Source organism: Eurypyga helias, unplaced genomic scaffold (genome assembly GCF_000690775.1).
Source record: "Eurypyga helias isolate BGI_N326 unplaced genomic scaffold, ASM69077v1 scaffold1440, whole genome shotgun sequence".
Lineage (NCBI taxonomy): Eukaryota > Metazoa > Chordata > Aves > Eurypygiformes > Eurypygidae > Eurypyga > Eurypyga helias.
Window position 1 is genome coordinate 7,299 of NW_010223554.1, and position 13,993 is coordinate 21,291.

The 13,993-nt window shown below is 36.2% G+C and overlaps 1 protein-coding gene across 1 annotated transcript in view; it reads left to right on the forward strand.

Annotated features, from left to right (window-relative positions):
* The window catches only part of LOC104511474 (gamma-aminobutyric acid receptor subunit alpha-2), a gene marked incomplete at its 5' end in the record, with an annotated part of 21,205 nt that overhangs the window by 1,156 nt on the left and 6,056 nt on the right, over window positions 1-13,993 (forward strand). The window contains 3 exons of the mRNA XM_010154475.1: window positions 2,195-2,277; window positions 4,947-5,090; window positions 5,888-6,040. Of these exons, the coding sequence (XP_010152777.1) occupies window positions 2,195-2,277; window positions 4,947-5,090; window positions 5,888-6,040 (380 nt within the window). The remainder of the gene's footprint in view (window positions 1-2,194; window positions 2,278-4,946; window positions 5,091-5,887; window positions 6,041-13,993) is intronic.

The window sequence follows — 13,993 nt, forward strand, 5'->3', positions numbered from 1 at the left end:
CCATCTTGCGGCTGGTTGGCATTGGCTGTCAGACACAGGGGAGGTTTCCAGGTGCTTCTCATGGAAACCGCCCCTGTAGACCCCCCACTACCAAAACCTTGCCAGGAAAACCCAGTACAGCTGGTTATGAGTTAGATCAGTTTTCCTACAAGCTCCTCCATTTTCATACCTCTATAATGCATTAGAAAATTACTGACCACCTGCATAAAGTGCTTTGAGACTTTCAGATGGGAATCACGGTGTAAAAATTGTTAAAATACTCAACGTTTTTCAACTCCCCCTTAAAATTACTAAAATAGTGTATGACTTTTGCCTGCTACTGCAAAATATGTCTTAATATGTAATAACTGTTTCTTTATATCTAATTACAATACTGAGAGTTTTATTTTTTGCATCCTGTGCATGATTAGCAGCTAAGATGAACATTTAGCTGGTAAAACGTATTACATTTGCTTAGAAAATCATTTATGAAAAATTATAAACATCGTGTATGCATACACATAATCAGCATTTTTATAAGATCGCTTTATTCTTCGATTACATCTTGCAATAATGACACCTACATGAATTGCTTTGAAAATGTATCCAAATTTCCAGAAAATTTTGACGTAGTGTCTTTTTCATCTTTGGGAATATTTAATAAATTGAATTTATTGTGAATTTAGACTTAAATTCCCTGGCCTCAGAAAAATATAAAATGTAAGCTGTAAGGCAAACATGTACCATGCAATTTTTTCCATGCAGCCATACCAGCATCCCTTGGGCCTGATTTCCTATGCAACACTCAAACCCTTATAGTAATGAGTGTTGATGGGTAAACTGCTAATGACATTGAGTGATGTGGTGGTTGGACAGGTTCAGAAATTTTGCTGGAAATAGAAACCCTTATTTATAGTATTTTATGCTTGGGCTAAAATAAATATTTGAACGTGTATTTGTATAAACTGACAGAAATTCTCTCCTTCCTGGAAAGTATTATAGACATATGCTATAAATAGTAAGAAATCCTGTTTGAAATCATTATGAATAATTTTTTTAAAAACATAAGATGAGTCATGTCAGGTGGAATTAATGAAGCATTTTCGTGACTTGCTCAGAAGTTCATGACTTGTAAGTATGTTGTTTCTGAGGGTATGAGATTATTGTGAAAACTTCTCATTGCCTAGATTTTAAACAGCCATCCTTTATCTGCATCTATTCAAAATGATAGTGTGATTTATGTCAGAGGCTCCTGCAGTTCTTTCCTTTGCCTTCAGCTGTTTGCTGAGTCTTCTCTATCTCTGCAGCTTGAGGTCAGGAAAACTTTCCTGGGGAGTAGGGGAATATAAATATGGAATATTTTTGGGTGGAAGGGTGGGAGAACATAGTGGGGAATACAATCACTATGAACCACTGAGAGTACAGCACTATGTAACTGATGTTGGAGACTGGATGACGAGAAACAGAGACATCCAGAAAAAAATCTCCACCCAGAGGAGACTTAGAGGATAGGAGGGAGGAACAGAGATTTTATTTATTTATTTATAAATAATGGGAAATAAAAGTATGTCAAAAACTTTCTTTGAACTGTTTGAAATTATTTTTGTTGTATTAATCGCCATATTTGATACTGCGATATTGCTGGGATTTTTTCACAAAATGGGCAAAAGTGAATGCATTGTTAATATACTGTCATGCTTACACATAAATGAAAGTAATAAACACAAGTAACATGGAGAATGAGTAGCAGAAATCTTTTGAAAGAACACGAGGTTTTTTTCTATGTCTTCTGTTCACACTGTAAAAAAAAAAAATCAGAAAACTATGGAGCACAATCCTTTGGCAAATTAACTGTATTTTATGTGCTTTTGTAATGAGCCTTTGAGGGCCATATAATCACACATGTACCTCAGAATATTATGAGAAGAGAATGACTTTTCTTAACAACCTACAGTTACATAATTTATATTTTCATTTAAATGGCCTTTCCTCATAGCTTTGAGGTCAGCTCTTTCAGGTTTTTGATGTGATAAGTCAATGCCTTCCAAAGGAACACATAAAAGGGAAGAAGCAAGAGCTGATTTAAATTTTAATTAGTTTAATATAACATTTCAGTTTCATCTCCTAAATCAGCATGAACTCTGTTCATTTGTGTGGAATTGATTTTCCTGTCCTGCTAACTGACTTAAATGCAGAGTGGTCTTTTGCCTTTTAGGCTTACGGTCCAAGCTGAATGTCCAATGCACTTGGAGGACTTCCCTATGGATGCTCACTCATGCCCACTGAAATTTGGCAGCTGTAAGTATATATCCAGAAGTAGAGCCTTTGGTTAGTGAACGTCTAACATTGCTCAGCATCACTTTGTTTCAGTAAATTGTTGCAGGGGAGGTTTAAAACACAGGATGGTACTTTAAAATAAATTTGTAACTTGACACATTGAAATCTGGTTTCTCAAGTCAGTCTTGTGTCTTTATATGTATTTTAAAAAGCTTTCTTGACTCCAGTTAACAATAAAAAAGACACACCTAATTCAGCATTGTGTTGATCTACTTTTATTCCAGCATTCAAACCATACTGATGAATGCAGACCTGGGTCCACGTAGTCTGTGTAGAACGTACCTCGTGTATTAATGAAAAGCAGATTAAGGCTTCAAAGAATGTTTACTTTCATTTATTGAAACATTTATTTTCTCTTTATTGTTAATGATATTTTTTTTACATTCTTAGTCAATGAAGGCAACAACAAATGGCTTCTTTTGATTAAAAAAATCACCAATTAGCGCATCTCCATGTTAAATAGGTGGGCTTTGATCTCACTAGTATTATTTTAACTTCAGCATAACTTCATTTACTTATATTACAGCCTTTATTATTCTTCTTGATGAATTACGATCACATTATATGTATATTTCCTGGATTTTGTACACTAAAAGTTTTTCTTTATTAATTTGACTGCAGCCTACATTCTCTGCTAGACCTAGGAAAGGGAATGCTTTTTTGAGGAAACTGCTTAATACCTTTAAATTTTGGCTGATTTTACATTAAATGCAATCACCACAAGTTACAAAACAGGAGACGTGTTGCCACTAAGGACATAATTAACCAGACGGACCTTGTCAGAGCACTGTGGACATTCTTTCCATAACTCTGACATATTCCCTTTACTTGGAGTTTGGAGGAAATTAATCGAAACCTGTGTTTCTGATGGTTTCCACACTAGAGGGAAATCTTAGCTATGTAGACAAAAGATCATTAGAATTAATACTATTTGTATCATGGACCCTTTTTTTGCCCTCTAATTATTATATTTATAGTACATAATACAGCTTAACTAACTATCACCAGAGAGTTAGCTGAAATCAGCTACTGGCTAATAATGTTTACATGTATGTGCGCAGCAAGGTATGTTTGATTTATAGGGTGTTGGGGCGAAGAAGACCCATATATAACCTCAAAACAACTGAAAAAAACCCTGTAATACGGAAACTCATACTCAGGCCAAGAGGCTACTTTATAATATGACTTCATTTGCATTTCTAAATTGGAAACTCTTCTGATTAGGTACATTAGACTTTGTGTGAACAGTTTATTTCTCTTCTTTTTCCTCTCATTTGTTGTTTTTTTTTTTTTTTCCTTATTAATTTGTTCTTTGTTATCTGTCAGTTGTTTCTAGTTTTCTAGCAAACAGGAGAATTCAAACTGAGCAATGGGATTTTAGAAAAGCTGTCTTTCATTTCCCCCATAGTCACCTGTGCTCCAGCCTGTTGGGACGTCCAGGGGTTTCTTATTTCTATTAATTTTGAATGGCTTTGCACTTGTTTTATTTCTTTACCTAGAACTAATATCTGGACTACCATGCATTTTTCAGCTTTTATTCTGGGATAGAATTTGAATGATGAATAATGGGGAAAATAAGCAGGAATCTGGAGGATTTTGCTGTAGCTGAGGCAAGTCGGCTGGTGGAATATATTTGTCACAGCTCTTCATATGATGCTAAACTTACATTGCTGGAAAGATCAGCGGCCTGTATGAACGTCTGAGGTTTTTTGATATACCCAAAAGACAAACTGAACGTATTGGAGAAGCTGTAGCTTAACAGATTGCCTTTCTTTATCGTCATCTAAAAGTGTAGCCACCAGTGGGGAGGATGGGGACAAATCAGCAATTGGCAGTACTGCTGGATTGCATTAAAGCACGGGTCTTCTTGTGGGAAGCTGGAAAGATAGATAGGAAGTGTGAAAAATCTCTACATGCTACCCACCTGCTAGATTTTGTTAGCCATGCAATTTATGGCTTGTTGCATGCAGAAGCTTCTCTCTGGGCCTCCTGAGATTTCTCAAGTGAAACTGTTTGCAGCCCAACAGAAAAGTTCCTTTTCTTTTTCACTTCACTGCAGTTACGGTATAAGACAAAATGTGCTTGTCTCAGTCAATCAAAATGAACACACAGTTTCTTCCATCAGTAGTTCACCCTTTTCCATTTGGTTAGCAGGGTATTAGACTGAAAAAACTTGCAGGACATACTCAACCTGTTTCTTTCTTACTTCCTGAAGAGGCATTAATGCTATCTAAAGTACAGTGTTGATTTGCTTTCGTTCCAGTTTATTTTGACAGACTCTAGGCTCAATGTATGTTTGATCATGAATGCACTGAGGGAGCAGCCTGCTTAATGTCAGCCTGTCCCACAAAAGATGCCATGATAAGGAGTGAAATTTAAGCTAATAAAATGCTTGTGATACACTCCCAGAGTGGAGAATGGAGACGATAGAAAGTCAGAACAATATAGGAATGAATTTTCAAAAATGTTTTTATTTTAAATTATGGACCAACATATTTTTTACAATATCACTTTTGTTTTTTGGGGTAGGTTTTTGAAGAATAAATAACTGTCTCTTCTAATTCTATGAGTTTTCATGAAAGATGTTTAATTTAAGTTGCTGACAAAATATTTTATCTTATTTCCCACAGATGCATACACAACTTCAGAAGTGACATACATTTGGACTTACAATGCTTCAGATTCAGTGCAGGTGGCACCAGATGGTTCAAGATTGAATCAGTATGATCTTTTAGGCCAGACAATTGGAAAAGAGACAGTTAAATCAAGTACAGGTTAGTAAAAGATATTTTGAAGAGAAAAGCACTCACTTGGCTATGAATAACATAGGCGTTGCTGGTGGTATGATCAGTCTACTGAAAAAAACTGTTGCAAAATGTGAGATATTAGGCAGAATTTATTGATGTTCAAAAAACACGTAGCATCACTTCACAGATTCATTCAAGTTAATAAGTAACTGGTGATAGCAGAGGTGAACAACTCCCCAGTGACTGTTTTTTTAATGCTATCTGGAGCTCACTTATGAATCCTAATGTTTATAACCCCAGGCTCAGATAATTGTTTCATTCATGTGATAAATGACCATTTTTGTCTACTAAATGGTGAAATATGCTAGTTTCAACCATTTTTTCATCCCATCATGTTATTGGCTTATTCATAAATATTGGATTATTCTACCTGATTCTAGATGGTCTCCCTATATGTGATAGGCCCCCAGTGATTCTGACTGTTGACTAAGTTCTTAGGGTGCTTTTGGGTGAATGCAGAGACTTGCTTTTATGCAGAAACCTGCAGGACTGAAGTTATTGTCAGGGCATACAACAGTTCCTGTAAGTTCCTGAACACTGATCTTTCCTGGAGCTCCATGGGAATAAGATGTAGTTGTATTCAGATACTTTCTTATATTCTGTAGGATGCTTTCTACTATGAAATATCTTCTGTGCAATTTAACCTGAGCACATTTGGTTCTCATAAATGTACCAAACTTTTTTTTTTTTTAACCAAAGAAATGGACTTTATTGAGATCATAACCTTTTGTTTCATTGTGTTTTGTTTGTTTGTGGCACCTTAGGTGAATATACTGTAATGACGGCTCATTTTCACTTGAAGAGAAAAATCGGTTATTTTGTCATTCAGACTTACCTACCCTGTATCATGACTGTCATTCTTTCCCAAGTGTCATTCTGGTTGAACAGAGAATCTGTGCCTGCCAGGACAGTCTTTGGTGAGTATACTGAGTAGCATTAGCTTTGTTTGCAACAGCTGAATCTGTTGGGAAGCATTTCTGAAGTCTGCTTCACAAAGGTCCTTTTTCATTCAAGTTAGTGTGTTTGTAGAATGTGATACTATTTCTAGTCCAAATAGCTTTCAACTGCAGCTTACAGATCTCCAGAGAATCCTAATGTTTTTGGAAATTAGCACATAGGAGAGAACTGTCCAAATATCCTTGACTATTTTAAGAGGAAAAAGTTTTCACAAAATGGAAAAAGATTATAAAATTTCTACTTAAAAAGTAAATTTAGATTATTTTCTGAAATTTCTTACTTACCTTGATATTATACAAATATGTTAGTAGTTGGTAGATACGCGAATTTCTAAAAATATTTGTAAATTAAGCAAATTCAGTTTGAATTTATTGAATTATTTGAATGTGTTAAATGTTACAAGCTGCAGTTCTTTAAAAGAAACCTTATTCTGAGGGTGTGGGTGAATCTTTTTCACTAATTCTAATTGCAATGTACTGTAAGGCAGCGAAGAGCTTCAGCAGCGAAAAACAATGGTATTTTTCTTACATTGAGGTTTTCATAGAAACATAGAATCATGGAATGGTTTGAGCTGGAAGAGATCTTAAAGATCATTTAGTTTCAACTCCCCTGCCGTAGGCAGGCACACCTTCCGCTAGACCAGGCTGTTCCAAGCCTCATCCCGCCTTCCACACTTCCCGGGCCTCGACAAACAACACTTCTTCGATATCCTTGACTATTTTAAGAGGAAAAAGTTTTCACAAAATGGAAAAAGATTATAAAATTTCTACTTAAAAAGTAAATTTAGATTATTTTCTGAAATTTCTTACTTACCTTGATATTATACAAATATGTTAGTAGTTGGTAGATACGCGAATTTCTAAAAATATTTGTAAATTAAGCAAATTCAGTTTGAATTTATTGAATTATTTGAATGTGTTAAATGTTACAAGCTGCAGTTCTTTAAAAGAAACCTTATTCTGAGGGTGTGGGTGAATCTTTTTCACTAATTCTAATTGCAATGTACTGTAAGGCAGCGAAGAGCTTCAGCAGCGAAAAACAATGGTATTTTTCTTACATTGAGGTTTTCATAGAAACATAGAATCATGGAATGGTTTGAGCTGGAAGAGATCTTAAAGATCATTTAGTTTCAACTCCCCTGCCGTAGGCAGGCACACCTTCCGCTAGACCAGGCTGTTCAAAGCCTCATCCAGCCTTCAACACTTCCAGGGATGGGGCATCCACCACTGCTCTGGGCAACCTGTTCCAGTGCTTCACCACCCTCTCCATGAAGAATTTTTTCCTGATATCCAATCTAAATCTACCTGCTTTCAATTTAAGCCCGTTACCCCTTGTCCTGTCACTACAGGCCCTTGTAAAAAGTCCCCCCGCAGCTTCCTTGTAGCTCCTTCAGGTACTTGAAGGTGCAATAAGGTGTCCCCAGAGCCTTCTCTTCTCCAGGCTGAACAAGCCCAGTTCTCTCAGCCTTTCTTCTTCAGAATTGCACATTCTCAGCTGGTGCTCCAGCCCTCTGATCATCTTCAGATGTTTTGCTTTCTATTAAAGCAAAGCAACAGATGTATTTCTTATTTGCATAACAAAGTGGTGGGGTTTTTTTTTTTTGTTTGTTTTGTTTTAATTTACTTGCTCTAAAAGAAAAAAAGAGACTAGCACAACAAAAGGAAAGTAATGTGTGTATGGAATCAGCCATCAGAAATGCTTCATAAAACCGTATGATTACTCATCAGCAAACACCATGCTCTCTTAAAAAAATAGGGCAAACTCAAATACATATTAAGTATGATGCACAACAAAGCACTTAATGTCTCTCCTGGTAGAGAAAATGCCACGCAGAGCATTGTGAAAACTGTGGGTTTGACAGATGATGTGGGTCAGTGGTTTTAGTGGAACCAGAATTCTACCATGTTTTTCAAGGCAGTTATCGGGCAGATATTTTTTTTCCTTTCTTCAAGATATTTGGTGAATTTATCCATTTCTGCTTATCAAAATACATCTTCCTGTTTGCCAGCTTTGCAAGTACCCTGTCAAATCCTTCTGTATCTCTGTCTTTGCCCTTTTCTGTACCCTCCTCCAATACCTTTAGGACACAGTAACTCATTTGTGCAAAAAAGCCCCTTATCTTTTCTTCCTAAACAGCACTTTCTGTTACTGTGTCATTAGTAACGAGCAATTAGGTTAATTTTCCTGGAATGTTGTGTCCCATCCTGCATTCTTCTGTCTTGTTCTTAATTTATGTTTTATTTAATTAGGGTTCTTTTTGAAAGAACTAATATCTGCATGACATCCTGCAGCTTTACTCTCCTGGGACTTTAGCACAATATGAATAACGAACAGTGTCCTTTTTCAGGACGTCTTGAGGGATCTGGCTAGGGTGGGTGTGCGAACAGAACCACACCATCCAGTGACATAAAATCTAAATCTGGGGTATGTTGATGAGATCGCAATTTCTATGCTAGTATTTTATTTCTGCCACACACACGTGCACCTCACGCAGCAGTCAGGGCTCCATCCCTTCCAGGCCAGCTTAGTCTGGCAATATGAACCCAGGGGGGAATAAGATGTGTCCAGACTCTGGCTGATGGGACAGCCTAGCCCCTGAATGCAGCATCTCCACCGCAGGCTGAGCCTTCTTCATTGGGTTGGATGTCCCCTGAGGAGCTATTTCTTAACGTTCTTCTACACTCTAGGTGAAATTTTCAGCATAAGCTGCCAATGGCCTCTCAAGCAGTCCCAGGTGAATCTCCCAATCTTTTTCCATGCCTACTGGCAGCAGTTGTCACTGGAATTTCTGACACACTCTGGTCTCCTGCCTAAATCTGTTACAAAGATGTAAAGTTAGCCACAGTTTCATAAAAAAAGTTCATGTATTGCTTGTTACTGTTTTCTGGCTCATATGGAATTAATCTTAATAGTTAGAGCTGGGTAGGTACACTCAAGGTCTCATTTGGGGGGTACTTTCAGGTAGACTCCACCCAGTGACACATGAAGCCCATACTACAGCTAAGGTAATAAAAGAAGCTACTTTCAATAGAGAATATGACATTTGCAGAAGATTTTACTCTACATATTTATTGATCATATTTAATTTTTAGGTTTTATGGTGTAGTCACTAAATACACATATTTGCACGTATAATAAATTTATCAATATTAAAATAAAATTAAGTAGAAAGTATTAGTTTTGATAAAGTGTTTTTCAGAACCAATGAGAAATATATTTCCCTTGTCCTATCACTACAGGCTCTAAGATTAAGTAGAAAGTATTAGTTTTGATAAAGTGTTTTTCAGAACCAATGAGAAATATATTTCAAGTATCTTCTTGAGAGCTGCCAAGTCCTGGGAAGGTCTAACTACTGGAGTACTGTTCCTTTCAAAGAAACATAACTCCCAGTTATTCAAAGCACCACTTAGCATTTATTATTTTATGTTTGAAGGAAGTTACTTTTCTTTCCACTTTCAATTCTCTCACAATGTAGTTTCAGGTTCTAGGTTAACATTAAGGGCTTGGTATAATGAGTCTTCTTTTATAGTTGAGTTCTTTAATCCCTTTCCTTTATGGCATTTATTTCATATTGTTGACCTAAGCTATCCCAAATGAATTATGGCCTGATGTTATATTGTTTCAACTTTTTAAATGACTGGAAGAAAATTTTATCATCATTAATTAAATGAGTCTTGAATGTGTTTTCTCTAGCAGATAAATTTGAAAAGCATTTGATTGTGTTCTTAACGAAAGGGAATAAGCCTAGTTCATAATGCCTTCATTTAATGCAAGATTACAATCTGTTTCATTTAGTAATGTGTTTATTGTTACACATTTAGTGTCAACAATATTAACAAAACTAATCTTGTGCAGCTTATTGAATTCTCACTTCATTTTTAATGGGTCATAACATTTAGAAGCATCACATATTTGAATAGCAGCATTAGATGCAGGTGACAGAAAAATCAGAAATTAGTTTTCTTATTGCTACAGTAACCTATTTATTTTAACTTACACAGAAAATCAATGTTAAAATTAGATATGTAGTCTTTGAAACCCAAAGCAGGCAAGAACAAAAGTTGTCATATAATTTTTTAGTACATTGTCCAAGATGCAGAATTTTACATTCATGTAGCTATGGTCTTTTGTCAGGATTCTGTTCTCTATGACCATTTTATTGTTATGCTGTATTCCTATTTCTGTTTCGCTTGTTCTTGGTTTACCTTTTCTGAACCTATACTAATTAATGTAGATTTTGAAACAAAAAGCCATTTAGACCTGAAATGGACTTTTAAATTGTGCAGCTAGCGAAAGGAAAACCTAAGAAAAGTTCAGATTTGTTGTCCTTTTTTTACATGTGAATTGAATAACGTAGACCCTTCCTTTTAAACAATTCTATATACAAAGAAACTTTTCCCATTTTGTTGAAAAACAAAATCTCAACTGTCTTTATTTACATCTTCTTTCACATGCTGCAGATTATTTTTTGTGCCTTTAGAGATATCCCACCACTCACAACTTTCAGCCTATAATTTCTTAACTGGGAATTTCTGCTAACTGTAGACATAACACTCTAGTGGCAGGTAGTGGATAAGCTTACCTGGAAAACCATAGCCCTTAGGGACTGAGCTGGCTGCAGGCGCACTAATATGCCTTCTCATCTCAGCAGTGTGCCAAGACACTAGCTCATGTTCCAATAGTGGCATAATGATGCACAACTTTTAATGGAGCTGGGGTAAATAGCACTTGCAGTTGAGCTTTGGGAATTAGCTTGGCTGTCGATCATCTGGGAACTCTGTTCCATTACTTGATATTGGCACAACGAAGCAACCTGAGCACTGACTTTCACAGTATGTGTATGCAGCTTAACCAGCTAACTGAATGCAACTTTTCTGGAAATAGGTTATGTTATGGTCCTTGGCCTCTCATGCTATTTAAAAAGGTTTCTGGTCCTTTGTGTTGTTCTTGTAGTAAAAAGGGTGGATGGAACACTTGAGTTATTTTCTACAATCTTTCTCTCAATGGTTATTTTTCTCTCTGTGGTTCAGACTTATCTCCCGGTGTCTAAGCAGTAGCATGTACACTCCTTTTGTATTGCATTCTCAAGTAATACATACGCATTGCATGAGTAGAAACCAAAACAGTACGGTATGTAGCCAAATGGTAGAATACTTTAAAATTAAACTATCTCCAGAATTTTTAAGCTTTTGTTTAGACCTCCAGCTGTTTACTCTTGGAATGATAAAATGAAGTAGCAACATGTGTGTCTGCAAAAGGGACAACAGTCTTTTCTTTCTGCCTTGTTGTTTGTATTTTATAAACCCATTCAGGTTTTGGACCAGGTTGAGTGATCTAATTACCTAATAACGTTTGCAATTACTGTTAAGAAAAAAGAAAGTGAAATAGCAGAGCAATGGAATTAGTTTCCTAATAAGAAAAAAAAAAAGCAATTTGTGAATCCTATTGTGGTATGTTCTTGAAACATTATGTGTATCTTTGCCAAGTGCTGTGATGAGAAGATAAAATTGTGGGAGGAACAGCATGACATTATACGAAGTGGAACACATTTTAAGCATTTTGTACAAATTATTTGCAAGGCTAAAGTACCCCTTTTGTTACATAAATGTCCTTTGGTAACTAATTATTTAGGCCTTTTGCTTTAATTTTCGAAGGAGATGTCCACATTTTAACACAAGAAGGCTAGGACACAATTTAGTTGACTAAAATCTGTTCAAATTAGAAAAATCATTTGATACACAAGAGGTGAAATTAGATTGGAGAGAACTTGTCCCTGTCAAGGAATATCCTGACTTTTGCACACAAAAATGGGCATAAACTAGTAATCATAACAGATTCTAACTTTAATATTTATGTGCTAGCTGTTCAAATTTCCGTTGTATGTTTTTAGTTAGGCGTTCCTACTTTTTTCAGTTTACTACTTCTGCTGTTCTGTGGCAGAGCCCTAGACTACTGAGTAACAGAAATTGTTTGCCCAAACATGGCTGTCTAACTTTAATCACATCTTGAATGGTATCCATCATCCTGGAATCCAGAATATCACAGAGCTGGTATTTTTCACATATATAAGTTTAGTGCAAGCAAAAAGTTTTGAAATTACAGCCCTGGAGATGGATAACCCCTCTCCAGTGAGCAGATGCTGTTTCAAAAGTGGCACCATAAACAAAAAAATCCTAGGCAATCAAATAGCTCCAGTCTTGGCCTGAATGGATAAACCTGTAGTGATAGAAGATATCTGGCTTTTATAGACATGCATTGCTGAGGACAGAAGTTGTACTGACATTGAGGTGTATTTACTGTCAAGTATAAAATGCTTGGTCCTCTTTGGAGAAGGGAAATGCTATCAAAGGCAACTGTCAATGGCTTTTTTTTTTTTTTTTTTGATCCTTTGTAAAGACAAACTGATGTCTGCTCATGGTGTTTTACAAGGTGATACCCGTTCTTGTCCTCTGGACAGGATGTCCCATCCTGTGCTACATCTGCTGAATGCTGGGCTACAGGAGATAGTTCTTGACCTGTATATAAACTGTGGTCTTTCTACATCATTGTGAGATATCAAGCAGTCTTTACATATAGCCTGTTAAATTATTTAGGCTGTTCAGAGTAGTATAAAATTTAGGGAAGAACTGGTTTTTATACCAATTTTAGTTCAATAGTGTTATGAATTAGATAACATAATGAGGAATGTTTTTGATCTGCTCAGTGTATGGGTGTTATGGGGTTTTAACTTAATCTTTGTGAAATAAATGTGTCTTGTTTTACAACAAGTTGACCGTATTCCTCCACATGAATAATTTTTCAGTGCTCTCAGGTTTAGCAGTGACAAGGAGGCAGGTTATTTCCTTTCAGTACTTTTTCTTAAAGAAGACTCGATCATACTGATTTTTCCAATTAACTATAATGTGCAAAATCATCTGTCTTTTGGCTGAAGAATAGCAAGTATAAAAATACTAGAGATTCCTAAACTGACACGTATCACACATTAAATTTTCTGTCCAATTTTTTCCCAATCAATTCAGGCGAAATGACTGTGGTAGCTTGAACATCATTGAATTCATGGAGTGAAGAAATAAGCGAAAGTGCACTGGCAATTGTCTGTTTGATTAGCAATTGGGTCACAAAGTGATGTGGCTTGCTGAACTTTGTAGAGCAGTTGTCAACTGGTAGCAAGATACAAGATGTAAATTCATGATGTTTTAATTGAGACCAGAAAAGGTCGACAGTTAATCTTAAATTAAATTTCTGAAAAAGCCAATGGGGCTTCCAGAAGATGGGTTTGTTCTAAAAGGTAGGACTTAAAAAGAAGAGTATCGTAGCAACTGTATATATTTACATGTGAATAAGGTCAACTTTTCTCTGAGAAACAATCACTTTACTGATACTTCTGTAAAATTAAAATGATTTATCTGCAGCTCAGGTCTGGTGTTAAAATTTGCCTGTGATAATTCAAAATGTAAGATAGACTGCCTTTTCCCTGAGATGCTGAAAATAATTAAGCCATATGTTGTGTAAGTGTTAGGAGAGAATAGGTTCTTTATAAAATATATTGTCTACACGTTTTCATACAAAATAGTATGCTAGCTGCTTCCTTTTCATTGTATAGGCTAGTAGATCCCAACAGTGGCACAATCAAGTCCACTTCCTCAATTTATGGAGGATGAAAAATATCAATTAGAGAATTATATTTGCTAAGGTGTCTGGATACTGTGTGACTCAGCAGAATGTTTCTGCGCCTTGTTTTCCCAGCCACACAGGCTTTTAGAAGTGCATCAGGGGAGGGTAGCGCTGAGACTGAGTCCACCTAGCTTTGCTCTGTCATCCTTTGTAGCACCCTCAGAGATGGAGGTTCTTTACAGGAGGGACGGAAATTGCGAAGCCTGAAGAGGTCTGAGTAGGTGTAATTGCTGCCGCTC